General features: G+C 39.9%; 1 protein-coding gene across 19 annotated transcripts in view; it reads right to left on the bottom strand.

Moving 5' to 3' along the window:
• Positions 1 to 520: 520 nt before the first annotated feature.
• The window catches only part of TUNAR (transmembrane neural differentiation associated intracellular calcium regulator), a 163,524-nt gene continuing 138,076 nt past the window's right edge, over positions 521 to 25,968 (bottom strand). For 11 of the 19 annotated variants that reach the window (XM_083838129.1, XM_083838141.1, XM_083838136.1 and 8 more), the window contains one exon: positions 521 to 1,411. In XM_083838129.1, coding sequence (XP_083694255.1) covers positions 1,226 to 1,411 — 186 coding nt within the window. In that variant the 3' untranslated portion in view covers positions 521 to 1,225. Of the gene's footprint in view, positions 1,412 to 7,646; positions 8,041 to 10,962; positions 11,089 to 24,647; positions 24,757 to 25,968 lie in introns of those variants that run through there. The other 8 variants (XR_014585018.1, XR_014585019.1, XR_014585020.1 and 5 more) reach the window with 4 other exon arrangements.

The following is a 25,968-nucleotide window of genomic DNA, read 5'->3' as shown; positions in this document are numbered from 1 at the left end:
AGCATGTCAGAGAAGTGTGAAGGGTTAATCAACCTCACATTTAAAATGTACTCTGTATTTACAGCCTAGATTTCTCATAAGCCCCTCTCTACTAGCTCTTTATATTTCTCTTTTCAACAACATAAACCTTTGCTTGCTTCTCTCACTATAAGCCCTTAGAGAGTGTCACAGATTCTGAAAGCCATAAATTCTGTGAATTTTGTAGTATCCTGAGAGATGGCTCAAAATTCCTTTCATTTGCTTTTTGTTTTAAACTATAAATAGAGCCTTATTTCTGCAACCAGTCTCCAAAGGTCACCTTACGATGTTTTGCTATTTCCCGTATTAAGCAGCAATGCTTTTCAGCTGACATTCCAACTTCAAGTCATGCATATGAGCATGATGTGAGCTTGCTGCAGACTACAGTGAGAGGGCTGCAAACAAGACTGCTATATAATTGCTGAGAAGAAAAACATCCATTGTCAAAAAGGGCACTTCATCAAACAAAACCTAGCTGCATGAATACAAGTGTCTCCAAATGTTTGGTTCATGCTAAAAATATAGCACATTTATTAAAAATATATATTTATAAACATTGGTATGAACAGACACAGATGTTAAGCAAATGAGAAAGGAAAAATAACCACATACTGTATTTCTCCCAACATTTTATCAGTTTTAGGCAGATCTTGCTCAATAGAATTGTTTTTTCATGATTGCACCATATGTTCATTCTAAACAAAAAGCTTGTCAGATTCAATGTAAGTAAAAGCAAAAACCAAGAGAAAAAATAATTTGACCTAATGGACACGTGATGTGTGCTATGTAGTTATCTTTGAGTTCGATCCTTGCAGGTATACGGTATACATTTTTAATTGATATAGTGTACAGTTTCTTTTCTTTTCTTTCCTTTTTTTTTTTTTTTTTTTTTTTTAATTGTGTTAAAACAACATCACCCTGGTGGATTTCTTCAAAGCTACAACTTACATAATTGCAGTCATTTTTCCCCCAAACTGAAAACCAAAGCGAAAGGAAGAGGGCAGGACAGAAGAGTTTAGCTTGTTACTGTGTGAAGAAGTCTTGTTAAATTAATTGTGCTTCAGCCTTCACTGCCTGCAGGCAGTGCTTTTATGATGTGTTAATATAATACAGAGTCAATTCTGATTAAACAACTTGTCAATAGTCAGCAATGTTTGTCGTCACTCTTAATGGCCGTTTTATCTGTTCTATTTGCATGCCTGCTAGTTTACAACGTTGTGTAAATGTACACAAAAATGATCACAATGAGGTTCAGAATTGTCCCAATAATTCCAAGCATTGCCAAGATGGTTTCTTCTTTGCTTTCCTTTTCTTGACTGCCTTTATCTTCTTCATTTCCACTAGTGATTACCATCTTGGTGGTCAGTTTCTTTATCCTCCCCTTCAGGATAATCTAGAATTAGGAAGAAAAATATCAAAACAAATCATTAGGTTGATTTTCTAAGCTCATATTAACAGTGGAACCAACTGCAGAATTTTTATGCCTAAACACTTTATTTTAAGAATTTATTTTACATTAAGAATTCACTCTAAAACGTTTAATATTTTTATTAGCTATTTAGTAAATGTTTAATTAAAATGATAGTTCAACTAGCCTGGAGATTTCTTACAACTCTCTGTAACACGTTCTGTTTATGTGCCAGCCACCATTTCTAGCACATATAAGTTGTCTGCACCGTTGTTATAAGCTGGTTAGAAATGTACCACTGAGGTGTGATTCCCTCCAACATCAGGGGGGACTTGGTCTGTGTTAAGAATGCAGAAGACAATCTTGGAAAGTTGCAGAGAGGCTAGATTTACATTTCAGTACCAGGGAGTGAGTGGGTGAGAGAAAAAAATAAATAAATCTGGGAAGACCTCATTCCTTTTTAACAAGAAAAACAACCAAAGACAAAGACATTTTGTTTCCTGACAAGAGGGGAGACAGCAGTGACTTCCCACTAAATAATTCAAAACAAAAGCAAAAACAGAATAACATCCATCTTGGCTTTTATTTTCCTCATTCTTAATGTACAATGAAAAGTTCCTTGCAGTGCAGTGAGCTGAGAGGTATTGATCTGCCTGCAGGGAGGATTCAGCCATTTCCTAAGCAGCAGCTCCAGCATCTGAACTGCTTAAAACAGAAAATCCTTCCAGTCTGGGACCAGCTCTGACTCCAGGCACTGCTGGAGCTCCCTTGGTGTTCCAGCCAGGTGCTGAGACCTGGGTAAACATTTGATTGTTCAAATTAGAAAAGGATAAATTCTATTTATCCATGCCTACCTTCATCTCATGCTATAAAATTGGACAAAACAGGCAAAACAGACTGCCCCAGAAAACTGGAAAAGACTGGCTGGTTTCCCACAGCAAACTGATCTGCCAGGAGCTGGGTTCAGGCTGTGCCCTGCTGTTGTCTCCCCAGCTGCCCACTGCATCCTGTGACCTTCCTGCTGCTGAAAACCATGGCAGGAGTTACTGAAAAATGCCCCCCAAACTGCTCCTGCTCACAGGAGGGGTTGGTTGGAGAAGAAAGGAAGGACAGGCTCTTCCCGAATTCCTCCCTCAGGAGGAATTTACTCTTAACCCATGGAGCAAAGCCACCAGACCCCAAGCAGCTTGGATGGACAGGGAGGGGAGGCCACCACGTGCTGAGGCACACATCTCCCAGCAGGATTCCCAAGGGGGAGCCCAGACCTGCAGCTCCACCGAGGTCCTGGGCCACACAGCCATGGCACAGCAACCAGAGTACCAAAAGGACGGAAAGGACTGGAAGAGGAGAGGAAATCCTCCATCAGAGAGACTGGGAGGAAGAAGAGAGGGTCTAGATGAAAAAATCCGTATTTGTTACATCTCCAGTATGTTCTTATATAAGACAGCAACTGCCAGCAGCATCCTAGGAAGGGCTTTGTGGTGCAGCTCCAGCAGGTACAAGTGATGTACAGGTGACTGGCAGTGAGTAAGGCAAAAACAGGGGTCTGTGGAGGTGCCACCAGCCTTTACACTTATGTTTGCATTAACATTTATGTGCTTGCCTTGGTGTCACCAAGTGATTCAGCAGAAAGCAAGGAAGAAGATGGCGACCTGAGGGTATCCATGGCAAACACAAGTCAACGGGAGCAGGAGGCAACAAGGAGAGGGATGCTGCATCACTCAGAGCATGCTCATCCAGCAGGTCCTCTGGTAACCTGTCCCAGAAGATCAAAGCTTCAGAGGCACTAGGTACCTCCCAGAGCACACTGGCTCCTGGATCCCTTCCAGCCCTCTGAAACTTTCGGGTCCCCAATTTCCTCTAGACACTGTCACCTGCAACTCCTCCTGCAGGACCTCTTCTAGCAGCAGAAAGGCTTTGGCATATTTGACCTCCTTATGGGATTGGACCACAAACCCACATCCCACGCTGTGACATGCAGCTCTTGCTTCACCCACAAAGCCGTGAGTCATTTGGATATCATGTTCTCTTCCCCTTCAGTAACTGAGAGGTTGGCCCTCTGGCCTAATGTCTGCATTTCACCGTTCATTTGAAAAATCAAGTGGAACCACAAATACAGTCAGATAAAATCCCAGGCCTGGAACACAAAGATTTGAGGGGAGGGTGCAAGGGCTGTGTCTGAAATCTCTGCAGGCTTGTTCCCTCAGAGCTGAGCACTCTTGATTCAGCATTTCTAGATCCCACAGAAAAAAAAAAAAAAAAAAAAAAAAAAAATTGTGGGTCAAGCCTTTCTGTCTCTGAAAAAAGCCAGAGAAGAAACACTGATTAATGCATGGGTCTCTCTGCATCCATGGTTTGGGCAGAGTTTCCCACTCACATCAATGTCTAGAACCTCAGCTGGAGCAGATTTGCACACACGCTGCACCCACCAACTCACTCATTTTGGGCACAGCGTCTCTATACCACGTGCCCAATGACCCTGTTTCTTGGATTAAAGTGAGCAGAGGCAGCTTAAGGACATCTTAACCCCTATTATTAACATCCCCAGTCTTTTCCTGATACATTCAAAGTGTGCATCACTCAATTAGAGTGTAAAACTCTTCCCTGCAGGACACCATAGATCGTAAAATTAACATAAATCTAAAAAGTACCTGAATAATTCACAAAAGTAAAATCATATAAAAGGCAAATGGTTATAAAGAAAAACCCTCTGGCTTAGGAAGTCCTTGAGCGATGATTTTTTTTTTTGGAAGCTGTGTAAGTATTGTGTGGAGGTACCACCACATTAAAATCTTTCCAGGCACCCCCTGCTGGCTTCTATGAGATAGAGCGGTCCCCAAGGGTGCACAGTTTCTGATCTGAGGTCGTGCAATCACGTTTCTGTTCTTTGCATGTTGTGATTACTAGCAAGGAGCTATTGAGTGGTTTCAAATCTGAACACCACCAATGCAACTCAGATTGCCAGATTATTACACTAGGGAGTCTTAACCAAGGGGAAAGGTCTTTGGTGTGATGCAGTGAAATGTGTGTGGAGAAGCAGATGACTGGGGCATGATGAGTATGGAGGAGCAGGAAAGCAATGAGGTGGCAACAAATGCAGAGTGGGCTGATGCACAGCATGACTTACTGAAGGTTGTGTCTCCAACAGCCTCTGACAGATTGCTCCTGCCATGCCTACATGCTGCATCTGGCTCTACGATGCAGCCTGGGACTGCATGAACTGCACCCATATTGGATGAAACTATACCCAAAGATGTGCTCCAGGAGCTCCCTATGTGCTACAAAAAACAGCGGGAATTTCAATCCACGGGAACATAATCCCAGGCAAATGCTGGTCTGAAGTAAAAACCCCCAAACAGTTGTAATGTGGATGCTGGCACCATCAGTTTTCTTGGACGGGTTGCTCCAGTGGGACCACATTTCTTGCTGTTTTATACCACCCCCAAACTACAAGGGAGACCACAACAGGTGTGAGTAACAGGTGCTTAGCATTCAAACAGGACAAGACTGGGACCAAATACAATTATACAAGTACTTTGCCAAATATAGCACTGTTGAAATCAAGGTGAGCTTTGACTTTGAACTGTGAGGAGACCAGAATCAAAATTACTTCTCTACATTTATGGGCTGACCTTGGGAGAAAAGGAGCACTCTCCTGATATCAGACTCAAGCCTTTCACCTTCACAGATCTTGTGCTCAGAGGGGAATTTTTGCTGGCTGGGTTTTGTGGGTATTTTTTGCTACTGTGAAAATAGTTGCTGATGTTTTTAGTGTAATTACCTTAATTAAGAAAACTTTTTTTTTTTTTCAGCCTTTATTATTCTCTTCTGGAAATTGATTTCATTTTTTGACATTTTTTCTTGTTTTAAGATTCTTTTGACACATTGCTCCTTTTATATTTTTTCTGATGGGACTTCATGCTTGTCAGAAACACTCCTTCCTCCTTACCAGAACTGCTGATAGAGATAGGAAGGATAGTGAGCACTACATTTACCAGTTTTTTAATAACTGCCCTTCCAATTTAAGTACTATTTCATTAGGTAAGTGCCCTCCTGTCATATCAAAATTAATGTGCTTCCTATTTCATTTTGCAAAATTCTACATTAACCTGATATCAGCCTTTTGAAAAGATGTATATTCTGAAAAGATTTACCCTAAAAGTTATGTATTCTTCATTGCATATGGGGAAACATCTCTGATATTCACCTCTTTGAATTACTGCTGACTTCTTATATATCTAGGGGAAATCCACTTTGTCTCCCTCTGCCTCAGTTTCTCATCTGTAGGACGCCTTGAAGAATGGCCCAGTCTACGTCAGAAGATGAACCATAGTAACAGTGACACCATACAGGTACGTTCAAAAGAGGGAGATGTTAACATGAAAAACTTCAAATCTAACAGTCTTATAAAACCCATTACTTCTCCACAAATCCGCAGGACCTGTTACACACCCCTGTCATTGCAAGCAGCCCAGTGGACTAGGCAAAACAATTCTAGCAAGAGGAAATAACCCTTACTGCTCTCCTCACTCTCAGGATGAGCAGTGAGCCAGTTGAAGGTGACGGGGTACGGGCAGGGCTTTGGCAAAGGCAGCAGCAAGCTCACGTTTGTTGTCGTACTGCTGTATGTTTGTCACGTCGAAGATACAAAGCACATCCCTAGTGAAGTACCTGCCCTGACATATCTGACAGCTTTTGAACATGCTGGCACCTTGACTCGCTCTTGAAAAAGTTTTGTAATCTGAAATCCTTTCAGTTCTCAGTCATTATTCACGGGGTCCCCAGGAGGCTGGGAGCTGAGGGCGCAGCCAGCAGAAGCAGAGATCCCAGCACGCCAGGAGGATGGTCCAGGGGGCCCTCTGCGCTCCTGACCAGCCCCCTGCTAATGTGTGTGCCCTGGCGCTTTGACAGACAAGAAGAAAATCTTCTGCAAAGCTACCAGGGTTCAGTGCTGAGCTGGCACAGAGCAGCCTCCCTCCTGCATTCGGCTCAGCCACTTCCATTTACAGCAGCTGAGGATCTGGCTCCTTGTATTCAATCTAGCTTGAATATCAGCAGGCACAAATTTTGTATTCTTAATACATAATCACAGACAATCACCAGCCAAATTGTTTTGATATTTAAACTTGTTTACAGTCCCCAGGCTATTAGTTGTGATGACACATTAACAGATAAGAGAGCTTTAATTTTCTGGGGATAGTTCCACCCTCTGGGGATAAGAAACACAGCAGAAACTTGTTTTGATTAGCAAACTGAATGGGGCACAGAAATCATACAAAGCAGAGTGTGAGTTCAGCTGCTGCTGGAGCTGACACTTTCCCTTATCACACACAGAAGTGCTTGAGTTTACCTAGGAGGGAGGAGAGGCTCCTCAAGGGTTTAATCCCACGTGTACATCACAGCAAGTGGGATTTTGTTCCTTTCCTCTTAACAAGGTTTTTTAACCTCTTTTCCCTCCAAGGGCAGGCTTAGGAAAGCTGCGTGCTCAGCTCAGATACTGGACAGCCCCTAGGCAGGATGGTGAGCAGGGCATCTGAACAGATACTGCACTGCTGCTAGTGGCCTGTGGGAGGAAGGCAAAGGTAGCAGGCACGTTTGTGTGTTAGCAGCCCCGGGGTACTTTTCCTAAGGATTACATTGGCATTTTTTCACTTTTGTGATGACTTTGTACCCATGTGCAATCCTTGTGCCATTTTGACTGGATAAATCCCCTCCTAATCCCCACTTACACACCGTGCTGTTAGCTACCAGTCGAGACCTGCTCAGAGAAGTATCAGCAGGTGCAGGGACACCTGTCTGTGTTTATTTGCAGAGCTGGGTTTCACAGAACTGAAAGGCATCATGTGAATGCAAGATAAGGCCAAGAGAAGGAAAAGCAAGGCGGCAGTTTTGGGACCATAAAAAAGCTTCACTAAAGTCCATTCAGCCAAAGCAGCTTGCACAGACAGCGTGCAGTACGTATAATGGCAGCCGAATGGGAATGGGATGAGCAGAAACTAATACATAGTAGCAATCAGAATACCTGAGAAAAACAGAAACCTGCAATAAAAGAAAAGGGAGGGGAGGCAAGGAAAGGTGCCCAGGGAGAGGTGTTATAGAGAAAAAAAAAATAAAATCAGAAATGTGAGCCAGATTCAAAAATATATCCCCAGTAGTAAGCAGAGAAACCAGTGCCAGAAGCTAAGAGACATCTCAGCAGAGAGAGGACACAAGCACTTACGTAGCCTTCAAGCAAAACAGCAAATCCACGTCAGACTGCTGCTATGCTGGCAGGTTTTAGTCAGTGGGAAACACACTCTATTTATAGCACCACAGCCAGGATATCTCCAAAGGTCTCAGCAATGTGAGACCTCTTCTGGAATAAAGGAGGGCACTCAGCAGCAATGAGGTTATTCAGAGAGGACAGAATTCAAATAGGCAATTCATTAACAGAGCTCATCCTGGTCCCCACTGAGGGTAGGATCCAGTTTAGTCTGGCAGCGGGTTTTGTTCCCCAGGCAGCTCAGGACTGAGGAGAGGTGAAGGACTTGCCTTTCCTCTCCTTCCTTCTCCTTGTTTATGTCTCTGGGACCATGGGCAATCCTGACATGCTGAGGATACCTAAGCTCTATTATAAAGACACTGGATATTTTGAATATTACAGAATCACAGAATCACAGAATTGTAGGGGTTGGAAGGGACCTCGAAAGATCATCGGGTCCAACCCCCCCCTGCCAAAGCAGGTTCCTTAGAGCAGGCTGCCCAGGTAGGTGTCCAGACGGGCCTTGAATATCTCCAGAGAAGGAGACTCCACAACCTCCCTGGGAAGCCTGTTCCACTGCTTCGTCCGCTCACCGTGAAGAAGTGCTTTCTCATGTTGGTGCGGAACTTCCTGTGCTCCATCTAGATATTAGTATATCTATCTTAGGAGCAAAGCTATGATTTGTAGCAGAATAATGATCCATAAATACCAAGCCACTGCTGGAGACTCTCCTTTACTGCCTGTGAGCAGCATGCTATCCACAGATGCACAAATAGTCTTCAGCTCCACCTGCAGCAAGGTCTCCCATAGTAGGATTCATAAAGCTTCAAGAGTCCCAGTTTGTGAAAGAAACAAACCTGAACAAAGGCCGCCCTTTAACCCATCCTTCTCCCCCTTGATGTAAGATGCACTATGAAGAACAAAGTTTCTTTGAATCAAAACTAGCATTTAAAATTACTTAAACAGTACTGGAAGCATGTATGATTCAAACTCCACATTTCATGAAGCCAGAGATGATGAATTTTCTGGGTTGGCCCAAACAGTGGTGAAATTTCAGTGTAATTCTCATTGATTTAGACTGGCCTATTTCACGTTCACAATCCATTTTCCTGATACACAGCACTGTGCTCGGTTGCTTGGTGATAATGCTCAGAAGCAGAAGCGTTTGACTCTCAGCTGGTACTGCAGCACACTCTTGCCATTTTTATCCTTTTAAATACTCAGTATTTCTTTTCAGACCTTTTGAGACAGAAAAGTATTTCTGCCTTCCCACTATTCCTGAGGTCAATCCCTGGTACCCTTTATCAGCAAGAAAAGAGGGACAACAACAGGGTCTATGCTTCTTTTGTTCGCATGAATCCCTCTGCAATGAGTGCAAATGCACCAGCTCTAAAAAAGCAACTGACAATGCCTGTGCTCCATTTTCAGACAATTTACTGCTCTGCTGTTTGCAGACAGTTTAACTCCTGAGGATGAGGGACTATGTTCATGGCTGGCATATGGATGCATGACTGCGCTTAGGCTGCTGGTACAGCTGACCCCAACATGGAGCTGGAGATAAAAGCCAGATCTCCTCCAGGACAGCAACAAACAGAGCTGAAATATAATAGTTATATATCGTGGACACAATGGTGGGAAGAGATCCCATAGGTTCCAACTTCATCTAGCATCTGCTGAGCCCTGATCTGCAGAGCCCAAGGGGCTCCTTCCCAGAAGCAGCAGCTGCAATGGGGAAGGAGAAGAGAAAACAAACACCAACCCCAAGCTGGTCTTTGTGTCTCACCACTGCTTCTTCCCTGTCAGCAGGGAAGGGACAGACAGGGCTAGCCACAGTGCGGATTTCCCAGGACTGCCTTGTAAGATGTCCACTGCATGCTGGTCAAACGTGCTGTGGTGCTAATGGGAATAGAAGTAGCCAAATGGAGCCAGACCAAGGTCTGGCTAACCTAGTATCCCCTTGCCATTAGCTGATGCCAAATGTGCACAGTGTGAGCATGCAGTAATGCTCACCTCTGTACCTAACAAGAGTCCAGAAATCTTCAGGTCAAGGACTTCCTCTGCCCAAGGAAACATCTTTGGGTTTAATGCTGCTTCATGGATCTGTTTTCTCCAAATTTGTCTAATTACTCTCTGAACTCCTGTCAACTTCTATTTTTCTGTTCAGTATCCTCTAGCAATGAGCTCAGAAGATAATTAAGGAATATATGAAAAAGCATCCACTTGTTATTTAAACCTGCTACTTGATTCCTAATTATGTAATTTGAGACACAGTGCTTAATTGTTTTTTATTCTGCAGGCCACCTAGAATACAGTAAATCTCCTACCATATCCCTGTAGTCATCCTTTTTCAGGGCTAAAAAATCCTTGTCTGTCTACTTGTTTCTTACACAAAATCCATTCCATGCTCTTGGTTATCTTTCTTGCCCTTCTCTGTGACTTCTGTAGTTACGCTAAGGGGTTTTGGACCAACAGAGGACAAAAACCCTTCTTGGGGTTATGTTATCATCATGAAGCCTGTGTGGTAGGCACTCTAAAGAGGTACTGTCCCTACTCCACAGGTTTTATGATTTATATAGACCAAGGCTGGTAAAAGAGACACTTTTCATTCAAAGAGAAAAAATAAATAAATGGGAAGGGGAGGGGAGGGGAGGGGAGGGGAGGGGAGGGGAGGGGAGGGGAGGGCAGGGAAGGGCAGGGAAGGGCAGGGAAGGGAAGGGAAGGGAAGGGAAGGGAATGGAAGGGAAGGGAAGGGAAGGGAAGGGAAGGGAAGGGAAGGGAAGGGAAGGGAAGGGAAGGGAAGGGAAGGGAAGGGAAGGGAAGGGAAGGGAAGGGAAGGGAAGGGAAGGGAAGGGAAGGGAAGGGAAGGGAAGGGAAGGGAAGGGAAGGGAAGGGAAGTCTTAGATCTCTCCTTCCCACACTCCAGAAACTATCATAGAATAAAGATTTGAAGTTTAAAGTCAGAGCTCTCTCTTAGTCCTTTGCCCATCTTTCCTGAGCTTAAAAAAGAAGAACATCATAACGATCAGGTGACCATCCCTGGAAGCTAGCATATTCCAATATCTATCCTGCATATATCTTATGGGTATCAATTCATAGATCAATACAGAGGAATCTTTGAGTCCTAACTTATATAGTGTTGTTTTGCAGAATCCATTCTTATTACTGTCCATTCTGAGAAAAAGAAAAAAGAATAAAAAAAAAGAAAAAAAGAAAAAGAAAAAAAAGAAAAAAAAGAAAAAAAGAACTGTTAAAAGCCCTCAAATTTAAATCTTTGTCCAGACAAACGTAGCATTACCTGAAACAGCTAGATGAAGGAATGAAATGTTAAAATATCTCCTATCATTTCAGATCTCAACACTTCATTTTCTATTTCAAAGGCATCTCCGGGGCTCTCTTTTAGGAGCAAAAATAAGTTGTAGCCCTGTAAAAGGTAAAATACAATACTCAAACATCAGTGAAAGACAGGTCTCCACTGTCTGCCAAAAGGCACATAACCTCTGTCATAAGCAACTTGAAGAGCTGCCCTCACACCCCAGCTTCTTGGAATGAAAACTGAGCTGCTTCAGAAGACATTTAAGAAATATTACAAGGAGGAAAAGTTACAAAAATTTGTCTTTCTTTGGCTATATAATATCTCTAAATTCAGCCAAGACCAGATGATCATTTGGCCTGTAGTGGATTGAACTGCCCTTAAAATTAGTTCCTGAAAACAGAGTTCAGAAGTGAGCTCTCCTTAAAAAACGAGAATGTACAGGAACATCATCCAAAACCTTGAGGAATATAACACCTGAGATTCTTTGGAAAGGAGCTGCTAGTTTGTGTGTACAACAACTATCTAGAAAGTCTAAAATCTCCATTTTTACTTCCAGTTATGTTTATTCTAAAAATTAGTTACAGCTAGATTAAGGGACACTGCAAATAATTCTAGCTAACTAACACTTTCTGATTTAGGAAAGTTACATTCATTTATATATATATATTATATATAAATATTATATATAATATATATTATATATATAACTTTGTAAAATTGTAACCATTTGGTGTGAATTTATTTTTGTTACAGAGAAAATATTTTGGGGGAAAAATTCATCTAGTTTTGCTGTTTACGGGAAGGATGCTTGGAAACTTACTGTTTTAGCCATACATAAACCTACCAACTGTTTCTGTGAAATACTCAAGTATCTTCACTTTTGAAGCAAGAACTGCATTGGCAATTTTGTTATAGCTGAGATGGCCTGGTACAAATACTGGAGAAGGTCTAGTCCATCTGAAAACGTGTTTGCTTTTAATTGATAGATTTTACAAAAGAAATTACCTCTATTGTAATTTTTTTGTTCTTTAATTACTCTCTTTGCTTAAATGATCCATGCAGCAATTCAATAGGTTGAAATGACACATTGATGGTTTTCAACATGACAATTTGAATAGCACAACGTTTTCAGTTTGCTTTTCAAAAATAAATTCTCTGTGTAATTAATTTGCAAAGACCATTCAAAAATGCCACAGTTAAAGGTGATCCAGCATGAATTCAGTGTCTTTCTGTTTATGTGTTATCAGGTAGGTTATAGCTGAGCACTATTTTGTTCACCAAATTCCAGCTTCACTCAGTACAGAGTGCATTTGCCACAGGAGAGGAAAGAAAAAAGCTTTTGTTTGTAGGATTCTTCTTTTTTTTTTTTTTTTTAATACAGAATATAAAAGTGGCAGGAGAGTGCAAAAAGGATCAACAGTCTTTCGTCTACAGAAGTGAGATGCTGCCCTGAGGAAGGGGACAGCTCATTGACAGCACACTTTTCAGTGTTGCAACCCTGTTCTGTATACTTATGAGGCCTGGAGGCTTAAATATGTGGAGTGGTGAGCACTGGCGACTGCAGTAGAAACAGGGGAACTGCAGTATGGGCTGCTGGGTACTCAAAAAATACCAACCGAACAAATAAAAAACTTAATTAAGCAACCACAATTGTGGATACTTGTAAACTTGCTCTTTTTTGCCTTATGTTACTGCCTGAACAAGGGAGTAATGACACCCAGAACTGTTAGTAAGGCACTGGAAAGGTAAATAAGTCAACATCTGCACACAGCAAGGACCTGTACTGTGGAACACCGTGGAATGCCCCAGTGAGAAATGATTTTGCCTTCACAGCAAAGTTTGAGCCATGCATTGAACAGTGAGAAGAAAACAAGTACTGAACTCACAAACTATGTCATCTATTCTGCGCACCAAGCAAGACTCTGATCCTGTGCAAAAATAGTCTGTGACCGATGCACCTGTGCAAGGTGGCAAATTTATGGAGTAGAGATGGTTTTACTTGCAGCATTTCTTAGCTTCAATTGCTGAGCTGTGCAACCTTGATAATGTTCTTTTCACATGCTGTTTTGTGTGTAATTGTTACCTATATCAGCCCAAATTTTAAAATAGAGCACTTCTCTATTGAATGCCTTTTTTAGGACACATTTGCAGCTGACACTTAAAGGTGCCAATAGCCTGCCTCTCAGGCTGAAGGCTACTGGCACCATGGCAGCAGCACTATCCAAACTCTGAAAATTTCAAAGCTTTTTTCAAAGTCTTGGGGTGGACATTCCAAAAGTGAGGCGGCTGAAAATGCCTTGACTTTTTAAAAATGTTAGACTTAATTTTGATAAAATAGCAGATAATTAGAGGAAGTAGCTAGTTTCTAAAACAAAGTTAACAAAGTAGGATAACACTGCAGGCAACCAACTCCCACACCTTTTATCATCATCATTAGTCATTTATATTGCAGCAGCATGCGGCAACCCCTGCTGATGTCTGGGCTAGAAACCAGATACAGACAGCAAGAATGATACCTAGCCCGAGAAGCTTAAAAATTACAACAAAACAATGTATTTGAAAGTGGGGGGAAAAATACTGAAAGGTTGAAGTGAGTAGCCGAAGGTTGACCTGCACATCACCAGGAGAGCTGGGCAATTGATCCATGGGAGCAGCTGCCCCTCTGACCTGCAGGAGGAGTAAGCACAGTGTGGAGCAGAGGTGACTGCTCATCTTGCCAAGGTTCAGTGTTCCTGGGGAAAGTTCCCAGTTGTGCTATTCTCTGTACATATTGGAAAACACATGGGCAAGGTAACAGCTTTCCTCTGCAGGGCCTATGGTAGAGCTGTCTGGCATGGAAAGGAAATGGGATTCAGGATTGAAAAGGCCACAATTAACTTGCCAAATGGTCTGGCAATGCCATCAGGATGGGCAATGAAGAGAGAAGTATGGGAAAATTTCTATTTTCTGTGATACATCACAGAATCACAAAATGGCTGAGGTTTGCAAGGACCCCCGGGAGGCGACCTGGTCCCTGCTCAAGCAGGGCCATCTAGAGCTGCCTGCCCAGGATCACATCCAGCCAGCTTTTCCTCTCTGGGAATGGAGACACCACAACCTCGCTGGGCAGCCTGCACCAGTGCTTGATCATCCTCACTGTAAAAAAGTGTTTCCTGATATTCAGAGATTTCCATTGCTCTGTAGAGGATGTCACCTTGCATATGGAGCAAAGCCGTTTGACTTTTTTTTTCTTTTTTTTCTTTTTTTCCCACCTTCTATAGATTATTCCTATTCTCTTTGAAAAGATACAAATGGTCTGGCTATAGATTTGCTTAAGTCTTCTGTACAGTATGCATAACCACCCATGCTATTTCTCTGAAGTGGATACTGTATTATATAAGGAAGATGTTTGGATAGCTAATATAATGCAACATACACATCATGTTGCCTCAAGGTCATGGCAAGTTGTATCTATTTATATGATGCATCTTGACATACCCTAATGTAGTGCCAGTAATTTAAAACAATGTCTAGATAAATGTGAATAAAACCAAAACATAACCACATACATAAAACTGAAAATATTTCATTTTTTTCATACATTTAGAGTATTTAGTAGCATATTGGTAACTCTTCTGAAGAATTTAGGAAGATAAATGTATATTTTTCTATAGTTTTCTTTGATGAACACAAAGCCAAATTCTGTTCATGAACTTGAGTAAAATTATTGTTAAATAAAAGATAATCCAGATTTATACCTCTAGAATTGAGAGCCAAATTTAGCCATGATATTTTTTTAACATATAATAGATTCTTCAAAAATATTGCTTGCAATAAAGAGTCTGGTAACAATAATTGAAATATTTATAATACCTGAATTATACAAAATTGGTCATTGGAAATGATTGTGTGCAAGTCCTAGAGTCTTTATAACACATAGTGAGAGTACTGTCTCATCGAACTGGTGTGATAAGCAGATAAATAGCAACATGTCTAGAAACAGTAGGTTGGTAATGATTCTTTCAACTTAATTTTCAAAACAAAATGTTATTCGGTTATGAATTGTTGCCCAAAATACTCTACTTGTTCACACAGACCTGTTTTCTATTCTAACATCTGTTATACCATTCCTGTAGGACTGATGCTTTCTTAGTTAAGATACTTTACTCACATTTGTAAAGTATGTGTTTGGCTCCACTCATATTTTTAAAGCCAAACGGTTCTCTAGGGAGATGTTTACCCATTTCTTCCTATTTCATGCTGTAAAGAATTGCCAAGGTATGCTGGGGTAACTGGAGCAATGGGCACATCAGTAAAAAAAAAAAAAAGAAGCTTGTGGCCTCAGACCAACTAAAACCCAAGGAAGATGGCAGCCCTGCAAGAGGACAACATTCTTCAGGCTCTGGTGAGAGGAATGAGATTCAATCACAGAGCAAAACTGGGAAAAGAGCACTAATCATAGAAGTGTTATTTAGATATTGCCAGTTCATGCCATTTAAGTAAATTCTAAGTATAGAAAAAGCCTTACAAGACTTCATGAGTCACATATCCGGACAAAACAAACAAACAAACAAACAAACAAAAACAAAACAACAAAAAAAACCACAACTAAACAAACAAACAAACAAACAAAACAACCTTGGGCCAAACATCTCCACAGGCCATTTGAGAACTAATAAAATAAAATAAAATAAATATATTATGTTAGCCTGAAAAATGTGATATGAATCATTTATTGTCCAAAAAATTCTCCTGGATTCACTTTACCATGTAGGAAAGAAATAGAACCCTGCTAGAAGTACACAACTCAGTGCTGGTTCAACTGTGGACTAAGAAATTATAACTTCTACAACTCATGGACAGTGGCAAACATAGTTACTTGATATGATCACCTAGATATTATGGTATCAGAACCTATCTATAATTTAGATTGAACTTTACTTTTTTTTTTTTTTAAATATTAATCAGCTTTACTGATTAATATTAGATGGAAAAAAGACCACGATTGAAAAATTGAAAGTGCAATGTACCTTAAAATACAAGGTCATTCTACCACACATCCAGAAAAACAAAACAAAACAAAATAAAACACAAAAAAAGCAAACAAAACAAAAAAAAATGAGACAGAGGAAGATACAACACAATATTTAAATTCCTGAAGCTGCCCACTGAAGCTCCAGGGAGCCAAAATATTTTTCTCAGTTTCCAGATCAGTAAGTACCCCATCCTTTGGACCACATTGTCTCTCTGGACCATCTGGTTTAAACTGAGGCAGCTCAGCTTCAGTTTATACCAGTTGAAGTCTTGCAGCATAAGCTTTTTAACAAGTCACTTACAGCACCAACAATTTAATTCAGCTTAACAGAAACACAGAAATAGAAACAGTAAAATGTCTTTTGACCTTTGCTGTTGGCTACAATCAAAACCATACAATAAAAAGAGCAGAGAGGAAATTTAGAACATATGCTCAAGATGATGAAAAAAATGTTCAGGCATGTAGCAGAGTACATTGAGGAAAACACTCAAGAACAATTCATCCTGCTGAAAATATTCCCATAAGGCTGCCAGGGTCAATGTCATCTTAGATTACGCACAGTACAAGTGCCAGCCATGGAAGAGGATCCACCCATAAGCCCTACACTCTTGGGCAGGAGGTCACTAAGCACTTGTACTTAATCTGTGGCTCTAGAGACGCCAATGAGGAGCATAAGTAAAATAAAAATAAAAATAATAATAATAAAAATGCAGTTTTCCTTTGTTAGCTATTATTCATACTGTTTTGCTAAAGGAGATGAATAAAGCATTAAGAATGACCTTGTCCTGTCAATGCAGTGTTAATCAATGTCATTGATGAATGAAAATAAATTAACAAAACTCGGAAAAATATCCTTAAATTAAATTCCTCTCTATTTGCTCCAGATACAGAAGAAACCTTCCAAAGATTTTCCTTTGATGAAATCATTTTTCTCCAAAGACTTCCCAGCTGGCTAACAGCATTCATACAAGCTTAACTTAAGAACTCAGGCTAAACTCTATTTTGCATATTCTATCACTCCCTTGCTTCTCCCAAATGTCATTGACACAGCTAACATAGCTGAACGTTGTTCTTCTCACAGGGTCGGACTTCATGCCACCCGCTAACACCACTCTTTTATGTTGAATCTGGAAGCCGTGTTGCCTGTGCCACGGGTCTGACAGGGGACATCCTTTTGTTACCCAGATACTTCTGTAGAGCTTGGTGTAGGCACTGCCTTATTCATAGACAGTTCACTGTTACACCTGACTCTGGATCTTAGGAACCCTTTCAAGTTACAGTTGGACATTTGAAACATACTTTCAACTCCTTAGATCTCCAGATGCTATACACACTCCAATAATTCATACAGAAACTCTGCAAAGTGACTGGTTACTGAAATGCAGCCAGCTCTAGAGTGAGTTACAAACCATACAGACATGCCAAATGGTCCAGGCAAGAGGAAAGGATGATTTTATTTTTTTTTTTGAAGAGGAAGTGTATGGCAAATTTATATAACAAAATGTCTTATCCCATGAATCAAAAGACGTAACGGTTCTTTGCCAAAAACTGGAGAGCCTAAAAGCTCATAACTCTACATTAGTACAGCAATTATATTAGCTTTCCTATATTTTAAAAACCCAAGACAAAAGTTTAATGTTTCTGACTTTGCTTTTTAAATAGAAACTGAGATTTACACTAGACAAACTCCAATTTAAAATCTCAGTGGGGTTGACAGCTGTGTCAAAGAAGAAAGCTTTTTCATGGTGCAAGCTTGTGGCTTGATTTTAATAATGGACATTTTCTTTCCATAGATTCAATATTTATATTCATTTTGTTATTTGAAAATCTGTCTACGGGATGCAAATCTGCCTGCATCCTAATTACTCTTGCCTACTTTTTTTGACTATAATCAGAGCAGGACCTATGCTAGCATCTAGATTTTAAACCTGGACATTCCATTTTGTATAGGTTGGTAATAGAGATTCCAGTTATTTTTCAAAGAATAATCTATTTTATGGATAAGAGATTACTTCTGTCAAATTTTCAGGAAGCCTGCTGTAGCCAGGAACAGTTTTTGGTTTATTTCTGAAAACAAACATTCCAAGGACTCCTGAGCTTGCCTTCCCAAGTCCATTGCTATTTTTCTCCCAGTTACTTCCAATTCCTTCATCCTTTCTCCAGTCCTTTCTTCACTGGAACTTGCTTAGAGAGTGCAGCAAAGGGGGTGGTTGCGAGTAGTTTCAGAGCAAAGCAGCATTGCTGCAGTTCACTGTGCTTGGGAAGGAAAGAAAGATGGATGTGGGCTGATGGAGTTCTTCCAAGGGGAAGCTTAGGGTTGTACAACTCATAGCTATACTCAAGCCCTCCCTAATAATCTAAGAACCAAGTTATTTATAAAAACCCACTGACAGTGTTTTACTCTGCTGCTTCTTGGACTATAAATGTCAAAAGCATCTCTGCAGTAATGCTTCTGGAGGCTGGCCTTGGGAAACCCTTCAGAAAAATCTGCCAGTAAGGCTGGGCAACTTCCCTCCTCTGACGAAGTCATCCGCTCTGGTCACAGACACTCTCTCCACATTCCCCCTGGGGCTAAAGTATACATTACTGAGGAGAAAATGTGCACGACTTACAAATGCACAGCACTTCACCAAATGCAGGTATTTGCAAATAAATAAGATCAGAATAGCTTTCTCAAAGATATCTGCATGTAACCCGTGCTCCACCAGCATGATGACTGTGTCACCCTCAACACTCTTCACATCCAGTTAAGGACAAACACTTCCACACAATGCTTGAAATAACATTTTTATATCTGCAAACATACTCTTACAGGCAGGATGGCTGGGTGGCCAAAACACCAGGTGGAGACTGGGGAGTAGGGCCTCTGAGGTCCCAGTAGGACCCCACCATGAACATGGTCATCACGAAAGATTCTGGTTCAGAGAAACGAAATCTCCCACCTCCTCGCTCATTCGCACTCTCTCCCCAGGTATATGTTGCAGGAGGACACTGTGCAGAGCTACCAAACATTTTATTAAAGCACCAGATTTCCACCCGAGCAAAGCACTGTATGGGCTGCCTCTCTCTCGCTGTTGCCAGGTGGTAATTGCTAACTAGGAAAACAGGGATTTGCAAAACTGACTGCTCTTCATAGATGGCACATTGCCTGCTCTCAAGAGCCACAATCCCTCTCCTAGCACAAATCTCTATTGCCTTTCTTCTGTTTTTCTCATTCCTGATTTCTTGTAAATGCTAATTTTTGTTTTTCTGTGTCATTTTGCTGTCAAAACTATAATGCTAGAATTTTACTAGACATCTCATCTAAGGAAGATTTACAGCTATTTGGTCTTCATTGTTTTGTTATAATTTTACCCTTTTTTATTTTTTTAACAATGCAGTAAACAAGGTATTTGAAACCTTCCAAACCTGGCTTATAAATTATTCCTGCTCCAACTTGCAGTCATTTATAACTGACATGGGCTATATCTCTGCTGCAGTCATGGGACTGCTGCACACTTAACCGTGCCCAAGCTGGCTCCACCGCAGCCAGGTGGGAGCAGAAGTCTCCCAGTAAGTACAATCTGCACATCCCTGTAGAGCAGAAACCACTGCCACCTTCCTGCTACACCCATTAGATGCACCTGAAGCCCGTGTCCTACCATCTTTCCTCTGCCTGTTACTTAAGCCAGCTAGATCAATGCAGGTTGGGTACATTTATACAGGCTGTTGCTACTCTGAAACAGTAATATATATATATATATACACATATATACACATATATATAATAAAATAAAAAATCAGGTAAAGAAAGAAGGTACAAAACCAAAGTCTGTTCTACCATGACAGCTGCATACTGATGGCAATGGTGAAACTAGCCAGTGGTGTGATCTAGCTGTGAAAGAAACCAGCGGCATGATTCTCACGGACTCCACCAGGAATTGGATCAGGCTTTAAAAACAAAAGCTGCCCAGACAAGCAATAGTGGCAGAAACAAAAAATACTTTTTCATAACTTAATCAATGCTAGCATATGCTTCAAGCCCATATCCCTGCTAGTCCCAGAAAATGATCCACATAGTGAATTATTAGCTCTAGTAGCCTCAAAGAAGAGGATCACATAACAACAAAGATTCACAGAAAGTCCCTTCCTTTTAGATGTCCTGTTTTCATTTAGTAATAGTTTGTGCTGAGAACAGTCCCTACCCTGTATGTGCCGAAGCATTACTTTCCAGCTTAGGAAAATACAGATAAACCCACAGAGACATAAGCGAAGATTAGTGAAAAATGACCCTAACCGCAAAAAGCATTAAAGATAATGAAAATATTATTAATTCATACCAAAAATCAACATAAAAAATCCATATGTAATGTTGATAACAGGACCAAGTACATGGTAATGCAGTCAGTGAAACTAGCTACTCATCCCTGTCAACGTTTTGCAGAAGCAACTTCTGCTGTTGCCTCCTTGCCTGCAGCCAAGCAGGGAACTGAGCTCCATCTCCCCTCTTTGCTTTCCATGTGTCCTTCAGGACATGAACTGCACTCATACTACAGGAGAATCAAGAGGTTTCTTTTGAGTTAACAGTCCTGCACAAACATAAATTGACGTATTTATTGTATCCAAGGTTATGTGGAAAGCAGCCTTGCATATCTGTGCTGTTATCACCCATCAGTGAGCTAAAGACGGAGGGCCAAACCCTGAGAGAGTTAAGCCAGTCAAGATACATCAGTGAACATCAGCTGAAAAGCATAGACATTGTTTGTCATATATCTTAAGCTGTCAGGAGAAGCAGCCAGTGAGCAATGCAGTACTTGACCTGTCAGCATGATACAGAGCATTTACATAGCTTTTTACAAACATTAACAGTTTAATCCTCACCTTGGGACACACAAGCAAGGTTCAGTCGCCCTGCTGAACAGATCTGGAAGCTGAATTACTCTGTTTGTAACCTGGTTTCTAGAAGAACTGAGCATCTTTACATCTTATATAAGTGGAAGAAGGGAGGGGACTTCGTACCTCCACACTTGGGAAATAGAGGTGTGAAGTAGATAGAAGCTTCAGCCCAGCCGCGTGTGTCTGTGGGGAACTGGGGCTATGGGGACTATCTGAAGTGCAGATTTTCTGGCTCCTCTTCAATTCAGCCCAGCTGTGACAGTACCAAGTAGGATGGTAGCGCTTACCCCAGCACAGAGGACGTGTTCATGCACTGTATTTCACACCCAAAGTGTAAAGCAAATCAAAGCAGCTGAAGTGGAAAAGTCCTACCTGGTTGCAATTTCCTTAAAAAAGCAGATATCCAAAGCATCTCATCTCATTGCATTTCAATGGATTATATTTCTAAAAGCAGTAGCAGTTATCCTGTGCTAGCACACAGATGAAAGTTGGGTTTTGTGTGCAAGGACTTGGCTTAGTACTGGGGAGTAGAGAGGATCTACGACAGACAGAAGCTATGAGACCATGCTGACAGAGCTCATAGACCAAGACAGAAAGTAAGACACGGCAGTGTCATGAGGAGTACTATCTGATTTGTTTAACCACCTGGGAGACACCATTTATGCACACATTAATACAGCTGAGGGACCTGTTCTTGGTGATGTCACTGAGGGCTGAGGAAGAATCAGACATAATCCATGAAACTTGTTAAAAATGTTTGGGATTACCACTAAAGAATGGATGTCAGGAAGGTCTCCCTTGTTTTATAAAAGAAACTGCGTATTGATTCTGTCTATTTGCATCATGTACTAATCCCTTGCTTAACCTGCAGGGACGAAGAAAGACTATTTCTCTATTCACGCTTAACTTGACTTCTGTAGGGAGATGGTGCACCTCCAGGAGAGGTTCCAGAGAAGGGCCGTGGGTAGGAACAGGATGTGAGGTATGGAGCACTAGTGTTTCTGATGGTAAAATCTCCCTGATATCCACTTGGTGTGCCTTCTGCATGTGCTCATAAATACACTGAAAGCCAGGTTAGAGATCAGAAAGGAATCTGATTGTAGGACTTTGTTTGTAATATCTATCCACCTTTTTCTTTCTTTTATTTTGTTTTATTTTTAGGAATGTAAGGCTTTAGTGATTTTCTTCTATCACTTGTGAAACACTGAAGATATGTTTTCACTAATTTTCTTTACTAGCTTTCTAAAATTCAATGAGGAGGTCAGGAATTATTCTGTGGTAAGTATGAACGGATGGAGCAGATGCTCTGTGAGCCCTTCCGCATTAAACATCCATTGCATGGTTTTGGTGTTGGGGTAGGGACAACTAGAGTCAAAGATACCAATGATCCCTTACAATTCATTAAGAAAATGCAGGAGCAGATGCAGGAATTGAGGGATCACAATCAGGAGCAGAAGTAATGGACCAGCCCTCCTCAACAGGCTCATATATGTTAGTAGTATTCAAAAAAATATTATCAGGTACATTGCATTTCACTCTTAGTTCCCTTTATAATATGCAATATCTCAGAATGGCTCCAGAGGATCAGGTACAACGTAGATTGACAGACATTTTTGTAGCAGTGTTTTTAGAACACATCCAGCTGTGCCAAGGTCCAAAGCACTTTCATGCAATGTAAAGCATTTGCTGTGGAATGAAAACACAGGAACCTAACACAAATGGAAATGACATCAGTGCAATGGATGCCTCTTCTTAAGGAATGCTTGGATTTCCAGCATTGTTTAATGCAGGTAGAGAGCAAGTATTATGTTTGGCAGCAGAGAAACAGTACTATCCTAAGGGTCATTGTGGTCATCCATTAAAAAACACTTTCAAGAATACTTTAAAAGCTCTTCCAAAATCCTGTCTCCGTCTATTAAGTGTTTTACTGCTTCCATAGTCAGTGAAAAGTTAAATTTGCTATGAATACCCGAACAAAATCCTTTCAAGCAGTTTTAATTTTAGGCACAAAACAAAAAAGAAATCCCAACGTTACACAGGCCACAGATCTCAATAAATGCTCTTGCCATCTGCTTTCTGAGTCCAACAGGTTAAATGGCTTTGTTTTCAAACATCAAATTTGCATTCCTTAAGGGAAGTTTCTGATACTCTTAACTTAGTTCAGTAGCACCTCACTTTACAGACACTATTGCTAAGTTTCAGCACGTGTCAAAGTGAAGTCCTAAATTTTCTTATCAAATTTATCACACTTTCACCTGAAGTAGAAATTGATGCTTTTCAATATCTAGAGTCATATATTATCAGATGGTCATATATTATAAAGTGATAAATTCCAAATTTTCAGAAGTCAGATATTAAAGATACGTACTACATTAATTTCCACATTAAACAGGTAACAAACAATTAAGATATGATTTATAATCATGAAGACCATGCTGCTTTCTAGTCACACCACTGTTTTCTGTCTACCTTGGTTTAAAACTAATGCAAGAACAGGCATTCTCCCATTCTTTTTCTCATAAAGAGTTGCACCAGACATTGTTTACCTATTTTGCACTTTCTTGTTTCATCAAAGTCTACTCATCAAAGCTCATCAAGTATTTTTCCCTATGTCTCTTATTTCTGAGGCCATTACCTTGAATAAAATTCTCTATTCATGTTCATGGACTTCTGTGGTTATTTTTCAATGTTCCTTAGCCAAATAAAATCTGCCTTACCTTTTGAGGTTCAATGATTACCTTATTATAATAATTAGATTTACTTTCTTGATCTATTAATGTTGTAGGAAATATACAATTGTTATAAATCCCATATTCATATTCTTACAGGTATTTGGATCCCTTAGTCGCTGTTATTAAAAAAAAATAAAATAAAAAAATAGGGGGCATATGACAAGTTCTTAAGTATCTATGTGTTTGAACTTAAAACACTCATATATTCTAAAAAAAGCTGAAAGATTAGCTTGGACAGAAGAGTCAGACCATCGTTAATAAGAATCTCTGTTAGGTATCATATTCTCTGTGTCATCTTTCTGTAAGTGTTGTATTCATAATGATCTCTGTGAATTCTAGAAAACAAATCACTAGTCTTTTTATGTTTTAACCGTATATTTTTTTTCTGTTTAAATCTGATTCTGCCCTCAAAGCTATTACAGAGCCCTCACAGCTATCCTTAAATTCTGACAGCATAAACACATATGTACATACCTGAATCTGCATGGGATATTTAGTATATTTCTATTTAGAATTTTCTCTTCAATCTAGGATATATTTCCCCTTTGTAGTAAGTTAATTGCATAATTAATGGTTACATTCAAACGGAACAGCTCAGGAGAGAAAAAAGAATTTTTAGGACACCTGTGTCACACTGGAAAGGAAGTACGCATCAGTAATTTCACATTTGACACTTCAACTAATATTAACTTAAAAGTCCAAATGCAAGTCATTAAGCAAAAATGAAGAAAATGAAGAACAACCTTGCAGGGACAGTGATGAACTGAGAATGAGGACATTTGGGTTCAATTCAGAACTCTTCCCTGCCAGTATAGCTTTGGGCATTTTTGTTGTTGTTGTTGTTCCTCAGTTCCTTACCTATTTAATAAGGATATTAATACTTCATTAATTCTACCTCTTGCCTGTATGCCTTTTGAAGGCCTCTCAAAGTTTTTTGTAATAGAAACTACCTCTTATGGTATCTGTAAAACTCACAGCAAATAAAGGCTTGTTTTTTACTGGAGACACAAAAATAATAAAAAGAGGGAATCACAATCAGAACTTACATCTACCATAGAGCTGGTAGGAACTGCTGTTCAGTATCAGCAATATAGGGATATACAATGTGTAGTGCTGAAGATGGCCCTTCAGGGAGCTTGCAATTAAAGAGCTGACCTGTAAGAGACAATAAATATTGGGACAGCTATGACAAATCTAGTTAAAATAAATAAATAAATAAATAAATTAATTAAAAAAAATAAAAATCCCTGAGCAAAAAGAGAGAGAGAGATTTTAAGTGTTGTAAACTTTCACTGAAAAAAACAGACATATATGCAATTTCTTGTTACAAAAATGAGAGTCTGAATAATAATGTTAAAATGAAACAGGTCATTTCAAAATCGGTATTTCATTACATATGAGCTTTTAGAGCTTTCAGTTGTTAAAAAACTTTGCCTTTTCAATTTTTTACCCTGGTTTATGGAAAACACAGTTGCTGATCAACTGAAATTTCTTGAAAGATGAATATACTTTCCATGGCTATTTATGTTTAAGCAACAAAACCTTAAGACTCAGTTTTGTTGTTGTTTGTTTGTTTGTTTGTTTTATTTTAGTGGGCCTTGCAAAAAATCAGTTTTTTGATGGGTCATGTATCAAGACCGCTCAAGGCATTCCAGGTACAGGAATTTCTTGAGTGTTGTATTATTAAAATACATTTTTCTTGATTACAAGTAGTTGTTGTAAGCGTGGAAAGTATTTCCATTGCTCACTATAACTGTCCTGATCGTGCAGATGATTCAAGCTCTAATTCACATACTTTATCCAATGAAACAGTTCAATGGATTGAAATTAAATATGTGTTTTCAGCATCAGACCCTTATTGAATAGTATCCAGAATAAAAGAAAATTACTTTCACTTGTTTTAGAATTCACAGAAAGCCAAATACAGCTGTTATACAACTGTTTAAAGTAAATGATGAAAAATGACATGAAAGAAAGAGGTCTGTCTCTGTAAATCATTGACAGAAATGTCTGCTAAACACAATGAACATCCCATATCATGTACAAAAGCATATTCCTCAGAATCACCTACTCCTTAGAAAATAATGAACTGTTCTTGCTATATATATGTTGTTATTACAGGGATAAATGAAAAAAACCTATTGCTGCATTAGTGTATTGGACACATTTTAAAGGCTACTATGCTTGCTTTTTCTAGTATTTTTCTTTCTTCCGTAATGCATAACCCAGTGCAAAAGAATTTCTATTATATTGTATTCTGAAAACGAACTGTTTTTACAATGTACAATGAAGGAAATATTACTTATGTAATATATATCCTAATAATATGGACATCTATAAACACAAAATTTCATGGGGGATTAAAAT

This window comes from Anser anser (genome assembly GCF_964211835.1).
Source record: "Anser anser genome assembly, chromosome: 5".
In the NCBI taxonomy this organism is placed as follows: domain Eukaryota; kingdom Metazoa; phylum Chordata; class Aves; order Anseriformes; family Anatidae; genus Anser; species Anser anser.
Note: the sequence above shows the minus strand (reverse complement) of the source record. Positions and strands in the feature narration are given on the sequence as shown.